Raw genomic sequence first — 8,484 nt, 5'->3', positions numbered from 1 at the left:
TGACCACCTTCTGTTTTTTATTTTATAATTAGGTGAGCAAAATATGAGATAGAGTAAAGTTTAGTGAAAACAGTGTAATTTACTCTTTATATCTTCAATTATTTTATATTAAACGATAACAAAAAATGACATGGCATCACAATGTTAGAGAGATAACAGAGGAGCGAACAAAATGATTCAATCTGTAAAGTTCAGTGAGTAAATTAAAAAAATTGAAAGTATGGTGAGTAGAATAGGATAGAGAGTAAAGTTAAGTTACAAACGGTATAATTTATACTTTATTTTTATCGTTTCCGTTGTAAAATAGGACACTACAAAGAATATTCTCATCATCTCGTTTTATCATTATGGAAAGTTTTAACTGATAACCCATCATCTCGGACCTTACAAACTACAGTTTAGTGTTGAGAAAAGAGTTCAAAACTAGGGATCTCATCTTCTTCGAGGAGTGGGTTTATTGTTCGAGGGGTAAGGCAATGAGTTTTAGAGGTAAGTTTTGAGTTTTCCATTGATTTTTTTCATAACGTTAGATTTGATCGTGCTTAACTTTTTCTGGGTTTATGCTGCTTTTTTTAGTTTGATTGTTTAGTTTCTGGGTTTTCGTGTATTTATTATGCTTATATGATTGTTTCCATTTATCCATTTTCTGATTATATTTCCCCCTTTTTCTTGGGTTTTCAGTTCATTGTTGAATATGATCATAGATTAATTCCTAGCCTTTGCATCTATCAGTTAAGGATAATGATCATCCACCGTAAATTTTGTTTGATAGATTCAAAAGTAGCTTGCAGCTTCTGCTTCTTTAGATCATGGCACTCTTTGCCCCAATTTTGATGAATTATCAGTAAATTGCTATGAAACAATGCAGGCTTTGTCCCTTTCTTGTGTCTATTACTCATTGCTGCCTGTACCGCAAGGCCTTTCTATCCACTTCCTAGTAAAATAGCCCATCGAAATAGAAAGCCTCTACAAACCTCGCGTCCGTATAATATCGCACATCGAGGTTCAAATGGAGAGATCCCCGAAGCAACGGCTGCTGCATACATGGTATGTTTCGAACATTCTACTACTGTATATGCTTTGCCTTTCTGTTTGTGCAATGGAATGAGTTATTTGGCACTGTATACCGCTTCTTGCAGAGAGCTATTGCAGAGGGTGCAGACTTCATAGAAACAGATATCCTATCATCTAAAGATGGTGTCCTTATATGTTTTCATGATGTCACCCTCGACGAGACAACTGATGTCGCAGATTACAAAGAGTTTGTGAATCGTAAAAGGACCTATGATGTTCAAGGGGTCAACACGACAGGCTTTTTTCCTGGTATGGAAGCACACAACTTTTAGCCCCTTTTCCATCTTATAATGGTGCTGTAGAGATGCCAAATCCTGTAGTCGAGCAATATGTTTAGTACAACACCTTAGTTCTCTGAAAATTCTGAATTTGTACTGTTTTGTATTTATTTCCAAGTAATATGTTTCTCATCCAGCTGAAAATGGAAAATTATTCTTCATATACGCAGTTGACTTCACTCTACAGGAATTAAAGAAGTTACGGGTCAAGCAGCGGTACAAATTCCGGGATCAGCAGTATGATGGTTAGTTCCCCTTGGATTTTTATTTGTTTGGATCTATTTACACCAACTTATAAAAGATTGAGGTTCCATTTGTATGCGAAATGGAACTAGCAGCTCGTTTCTGCTTGCTGGTTTCACATCCCCCAGCTAAATATTTGTATCAAGTTATGCTGTTAAGAACTTTTCTGATTTCCTTGATCCACATTGTCCGCTGTGGACTTTATGGCACTTGATTTTAGCTGTGAAAGACGGCTATTTTCGAGGCAGATTTGAGTTGTTTTTGTGCACTCGACAGGAATGTTCCCGATTATCACTTTTGAGGAGTTCATTTCGATTGCGCTAGATGCACCGAGAGTTGTTGGAATTTATCCTGAGATTAAAAATCCAGTGTTAATCAACCAGCATGTAAGTACTTTTTTCGCCTATTCCCCAGAGACTGCCTCCAGACCATAATTGATCATTTGCAACAGAATGGACTGGTTTTTCGTATTTTCCAATTTGTAAACCATGTGAAACTAGGTTCTGTTTTAAAATCCGGTGAACTTGTCAATCGAATGATATCTTCTTTTAACTTTGATTCCCTCGATTTTCGAAACAACGTCTTCAACAGGTAAAATGGCCAAACGGAAAGATATTTGAGGACAAGTTTGTGGAGACACTCAAGAAATATGGATATAAAGGTTCATACATGTCAAAAGATTGGTTGGAAAAACCTTTATTTATACAGTCCTTCGCTCCAACTTCACTTGTATATGTATCGAATCTTACCGACTCGCCAAAGATCTTCTTGATCGATGACGTTACGATCCCGACTCAGGATACTAATCAGGTTTGTCCCGAATGCACCTTTGTTCTCTTCCCTTTTAGTTTCCCGTAGGGCAGTCCTTCAAAGATGCTTCCCAGCATGCATTCTAGGACAGCCAAGATACTAATCTTGTTTCTTTATAACTTGCTCTCGCGATTTAAACTCTTTCCGAATTCCGGAATTCTGATGAAAGAAAATACGGTCGGCATTTCAGTCATACTGGGAAATTACATCGGATGAGTATCTCGACTTCATTAAGGAATATGTGATCGGCATTGGACCTTGGAAAGATACAGTGGTTCCTGTAAAAGACAACTACTTACAAGCACCAACGGATCTCGTGGCCCGAGCACACGCCCGAGATCTGCAGGTAATTCATATCTATAACTCTAGAACTTTCGGTTGTCAGCATTGCTGGTGTATCGAACAACTGCATCCGTGTGTGATTGGTTTCTGATACAGGTTCATCCATACACCTACCGCGATGAAAACTCGTTTTTACATTTCGACTTCCATCAAGACCCGTACCAGGAATATGACTATTGGTTGAACAAGATCGGAGTCGACGGTTTGTTTACGGACTTCACCGGGAGCCTCCATAACTTCCAGGAATGGACGTCGCCTCTATCACGAAATGATGGAAAGAATAAGGGTAAGGCATCTCAATTGGTGGATAAAATTGCATTGTTGATCTCTTCGTATAAAAATGGATGAGATGATAGATTACATTCATATATTTTATTGATGATAGATTGTATTTCATCCTTTTTTTTATGAACATATTGTCTCGTTTTTCTACTGCAACTCGAACGTATCTATATGATTCTCATTCTAAATTGATCCTCAAATGTTTTGAATATTTTAATTTTATTCTCAAACTATACCCTCACTTGGAGTAAGTTATTCTCCAAACTTTTAAATCTTTCAATTTCATCCTCAAACTATGATTCTTATTCTAAATTAATCCTTAAACTTTTAAATTTTTTGATTTCATCCTCAAACGATGTGGATATTATAAAAAATTAGGTCACAATAGAAAAGAAACTCTCTTTCAGCATCTCGCAATCAGGAACCATAATCATTGGTTCTTATCATTCTGTATCTTCATAGACGAGGATCCTATTATATTTAACAACATAATTTCATCTTTAAAACTAAACCATTGCTCTATCACAAAACTGATAACCTAAATAGAAAATCGAAAATGGTATGAGCGTGTGCTAAGGGTACGAGGGTTTATTGTCAAAGGGTTCGGAGTGATTGATCATATACTACATTGTATTTATTCTATATTTATAAAAAAAAAAATCTTTAAACTAGAATATTAAAATCATCTGACCTTAAAACCTTGAACCGATAACCTAAATAGAAAATCGAAAATGGAAAAATCTAAGAAAAAACACATTTTGCAAACTATGCATCCTTTCATTTTTGGTTGATTATGTCACACAAGACAAAGTCGTCGAATACATTCTATAAAAAGAGTATTTAACAAGGTATATCTTTGTCTACATCACACAAGATGATGCCATTTTCATAAATAATATCTTGAGGATGCTATAATCATAAATAAAAATAGTATATAAAAGTCGAATTATGTATTGGTAAAGTATACTAGAGGATACTGAACAAATATTTAAATGAGTTTTTGGTCATTAAATTTTAAAAAAAAATATATAAACTAATCATTGAATTTTTAAACGATTACACAATGATCGTTATGATGTTATGATAGTAATGATAAAGTTTTATAATTTTAGAGATCATTTTATGATTTTTTTGATAAAATTTGTTTATTATTTTATAATAATTTAATAAACTTAATGATATTTTATAAAATAATAAAGATTATTTAGAATAATTTGATAAACTTACCAATGCTGTATAACTTTTAAAAATTTAGTAAAAAACGTGAAAAAAATAAAAATAAAATTTTAGTGACAAATTTAATATATTTTGCCTATATATATATATATATTATAAACATCATATATGTAATATTTGTTATTAAATAACAAAAACTAAAAAATCAAATATTTTACGAGTGTTCAAGACAACCCAATAAAAAATTCACACGTGTAAAAGAAAAATTTCAGCTAAAATATCTGAACGCCGCAATGTCTAAATAATCCCCGAGGATTTTTACTCAGAGATACATTTCTCCCGGTAGTTCAGCTCCATAACCAGAAGGTTATGCTTCGAAAAAGCCCTAAACTTTGTTTTCGGATATCTCTAGTTTCTCGTTTTTCATGATGATCTGTTGATTTGGCTGTTCATCTTTTTTATTTGAAAGGGTTTCTCCTCATTGCTGTATCGTTTTATTCTATTACCTAACTTTTCGTTTTATTGGATTTCTGTTTTAGTGTTTCGTGTTATCATGTAATAATCTGCTTGGTTTGTTTTTGTTTTTCTGTTCGGTTGTATAAGATCATGGAGGATTGGGTTTCTTGGGAGATGATTGAAATTCGATATTAAACTGTTGCTTTGTTCTTTTCTTTCTTGGTTCTGTGCCATTAAAGCACGGAAAAGAAAATAGAAATTTGGGGCATTGTGGGCTAGGGTTTTGAGGGTGGTAAAGATACGAGATCAATACGGATGAAAGTTCAAATCTTGTAAAATAGGTTGCTACGTTTGTTTCTTTTACTTTAGTTATTTTCACTGTTATTGTTATTGCTATTTTTTCTGTTTCATTTGCTGAAAGTGAAGTTCATTTTTTTTAGGTTGTAACAATGGCTTTCTTAAGTAAAATTGGGAATATGCTTAGGCAGGCCTCGACTACACAGATCAATTCTCAGTTTTCTGCTTCAAGGCCCGGCCTTTTTCAAGTGTTCCGGTGCATGTCAAACTCACCGAGCTCGAAAGTTGAAAGTTTTTGTCGGAGGTGCGTGTCCAGCTTTTGTTTATACTTTTGGAGCAAATTGTTTTCTGTTACCTGTTCTTTTTAGGGCTTCTTATTGATTTTTTTTATTGCAGGTGTTTCATATCAAACGGATGACCAAGGTCTGAGAGAGGCTTTCAGCCAATATGGTGAAGTTGTTGAAGGTATGCTCTGATGAATGTATTTGCTAATTTCAATTTGTAACTGCTAGTTAACACTGTGGAAGGGATTTTAAAGTTCCTTGAGATGCTTAAATATTTTCCTCTACATGTCGAGCGTGTCGTGTTGGTTCATGTTTTTGAGTATAATGGCATGTCCGGTGAAGATTTAGATGCCACCTTTGATATGTTTTCATAACGAATGAAAGTTTTTAACTTCAAGTTTGTGTGGGCTTGTGCATATGGTGTACTCACTTTGAGTTTGCAGTCAAGTTTGTTTAATGTCCACTGCTTTTATCTGTGTAAAACAGCTGATTAATTTGATATTTATTGTAGCAAGAGTAATTGTGGGCCCAGAAACGGGCAGGTCTAGAGGATTCACGTACACCAGTACTGAGGATGCTTCCAGCGCAATACAGGCCTTTGATGGACAGGTAATATAAGACATCTAAGTATCTATTGTTTGAAGAATTTTCTTATTCCTTTCATATTGGCAGTCTTGGAATATCCGCTGGTTTCTGCTGTTTAAGTAAACCTCATAGAATGCTAATGTATTTTATAACGAGCGTATATGCTTAAACCTTTGTTCAAAGAGATCAAAATTAGAATATGATGCATGCAATTTCTGTTTTGTAATCCTATTGGGCCTTTTCTTCGTATGTTGCCCCGCAACTATTGTAAAAGCTTTTGCATTGTGTTGGTTGCAAATTGCATCTAGGCCTATGTCAAATGCTTGATATTTAAGATTCCAACTGTGGTGAACGATGTAGATTTGGAATTATTGTATCGCAAATTAATTTTGTGTTAATATATGCTACTCAAGTTCACTATCAGCGTCTTGAAACACAGTATCTCCTCTGTCAGGGCCTCAATTTTCATGTTATAACTCGTTTTTCCTTGGCAACGTATGGGGTTCACTTTCACGTCTGCTAGTAATTCTTACTATGAAGTACAAGTTCCACATTAATTTTCTCAATCGCCTCAACTTACGAATAATTTTCATTACTTGAAAAAAATATGTTATGTAGGCCTTAATTTGCGCATGTATGTATAAATAATTGATTTAGCATGCGAGATGTTTTATCATCATAATATTCTTGGTTAATCTGTCTGGCATAGATAAGGGTGAAAACAGTAGTTTTATCTTTGCCTACCCTGTTTGATTTTTCAGATGCTTAACATAGCAGCATTGGTTCTTATATCTGTGGTAGTTATTTTTGGGATATTTTGGTTGTCTTTCTTGTTGTAGGTTCTCCATGGCACTCAAGTAAGAGTGAACTATGCAGCTGAGAGACCTCCTCGTAACTTTGGAGGCGGTGGCTATGGCGGTCGTGGCTATGGTGGCGGTGGCTACGGTGGTGGTGGTGGCTACAATAGAAATGCCAGTCCCTCAGCTGGAAATTATGGAGGTAATGCTGGATACGTTAATGGTAACAACTATGGAGGCCAAGGAAATTGTGGTGTTTTGATCAATCTGCTGCAACCAATTTCTATTGTGGGAATTTCAATGCTGCTGCTGGTGACATTGCCACCGGAGGTCCTGCTGGATATGGAAGCCAGAGTACGGGATTTGATGGTGGTGATCAATTCGATGGTGCTGAAGATGGCTTCGAGGAGGGAGGAGAAGCATTCAACTCAAACGAGCCAATGAATGAGAACTTCCGGGACAACGACGAGGAGAATGGAAGTGATTTTGCCAAAAGGGCATGAAGCAAGTCTGTGTCAAGTAGCAGTAAATTGTTGTTTGGTTATTTAGTTATGGTCGCTACTTTCTGAGAAACTAATTTTTATGTGATCAAATTATGTGACTTTTGGTATTTGTAAAATTTCTTTTTACTTTCTTGAATCTCTCTTTCGAGGAGAACCCGAATTTCCTTAAGAGGAAAAAAGAATAATTTTATGTTAAGTTTGATTTGAGTTCGAATAAATTTAATTTTGAAAAATCAAGTTCGAGTAATTTAACTTATGCCTGGTATGACTTATGATATCGTAACTTTCGTATAAAATGATGTAATTAAAAATTAATCAAAAGTGTTATTATAAAATTAGAAAGATAACAATGATCAGAAAAAAATAATTGTTAAAATTAAATAATAGATTTAAGAATTTTTAAAGTTTGATTAAAATATGAGTGAGAATAAAGTTATTAAAATATGAGTGAGAATAAAGTTAAAGGATGAAATTTGTACTTTATCATTTATATAAGGCTTAAATACAAAATAAGTGTACAAGTTATAGCCCTTTTCACCAATAGGTGTCTAAATTATTTTTTGAATGATCTCGATGCTTGATGTTAAAAACGTTACCACTTTAGGTGCCTGAGTTGTCAATAACGTTAATTTCTTCTGTTAAGCGGCACATGTATAATTGGTAATTTTATTTTTTTACTTTAAAATTAAAAAAAAAAATATATATATATATATATATATATATATATATTTAAAAAACACAATTTTAAAATAACCCCAAAATTTAAAAACCTTCATTTCAACCCCTAAACCTACGCCGATAGCCGCCCTTTGTATCTACGAAGCTCCACCCATCCTCACCTACTAAAACTCCTATGAAATCGTGACCGATCGATGACGAATCAATGTTTTATACCCTACACCCTATAATGAAAATTACGATCCATTAGATTCCGATGGTCAATCGACAAAAACTACGATAGCGTATGACTAGGAGGATGGTAAGGACTACGGCAGCAACGGTGGCTGTGGCCAGAAAGGACAGTGATGATGGGTTAGGGTTAAGATTTGGGGATTTTGAGATTTTTTTAAATTTAAGAGAAATTGTGATTTTTATAAATATTATAATACTTTTAATATTTTTTTAAAAATAAATTTTAAAATTACTAGGTTGTGACACATATCATCTAGGAGAAAATTAACTCCGTTCACGACCCATGAACCTAAAGTAGCAACGTTTGTAACGTTAGACACTAGATTTATTCAAAAAAATAGTTTAGTCACCTGTTCATAAAAAACGTTATAGTTTGTATACTTATTTTATAATTAACCCTTTATATAAAAACACCGTTTAAAAGTAATAATTCGACGGTTCACAA

General features: G+C 34.2%; 1 protein-coding gene and 1 pseudogene across 1 annotated transcript; both read left to right on the top strand.

The window, feature by feature from the left end:
* Positions 1 to 362: 362 nt before the first annotated feature.
* On the top strand, positions 363 to 3,217 carry LOC120199127 (glycerophosphodiester phosphodiesterase GDPD6-like). Its single transcript, XM_039200324.1, has 8 exons — positions 363 to 489; positions 869 to 1,047; positions 1,140 to 1,323; positions 1,523 to 1,597; positions 1,872 to 1,981; positions 2,187 to 2,405; positions 2,596 to 2,751; positions 2,844 to 3,217. The coding sequence occupies exons 1-8, from the start codon at positions 477 to 479 to the stop codon at positions 3,093 to 3,095; spliced, it is 1,188 nt and encodes a 395-aa protein (XP_039056255.1). The 5' UTR covers positions 363 to 476; the 3' UTR covers positions 3,096 to 3,217.
* A 1,298-nt stretch (positions 3,218 to 4,515) lies between these two features.
* Positions 4,516 to 7,231, top strand: LOC120199126 (annotated as a pseudogene).
* Positions 7,232 to 8,484: the final 1,253 nt, after the last annotated feature.

Source organism: Hibiscus syriacus, unplaced genomic scaffold (genome assembly GCF_006381635.1).
Source record: "Hibiscus syriacus cultivar Baekdansim isolate YM2019G1 unplaced genomic scaffold, ASM638163v2 tig00005352_pilon, whole genome shotgun sequence".
Lineage (NCBI taxonomy): Eukaryota > Viridiplantae > Streptophyta > Magnoliopsida > Malvales > Malvaceae > Hibiscus > Hibiscus syriacus.
This window is presented reverse-complemented; position numbering and strand designations above follow the sequence as displayed.

What these genes read in the sequence shown, in the direction of transcription:
- LOC120199127 (XM_039200324.1), top strand. An exon ending in CACGACAGGCTTTTTTCCTG is followed by an intron (nt 1,324 to 1,522) that starts GTATGGAAGCAC and finishes TCATATACGCAG; the next exon opens with TTGACTTCACTCTACAGGAA. An exon ending in CCGGGATCAGCAGTATGATG is followed by an intron (nt 1,598 to 1,871) that starts GTTAGTTCCCCT and finishes TGCACTCGACAG; the next exon opens with GAATGTTCCCGATTATCACT.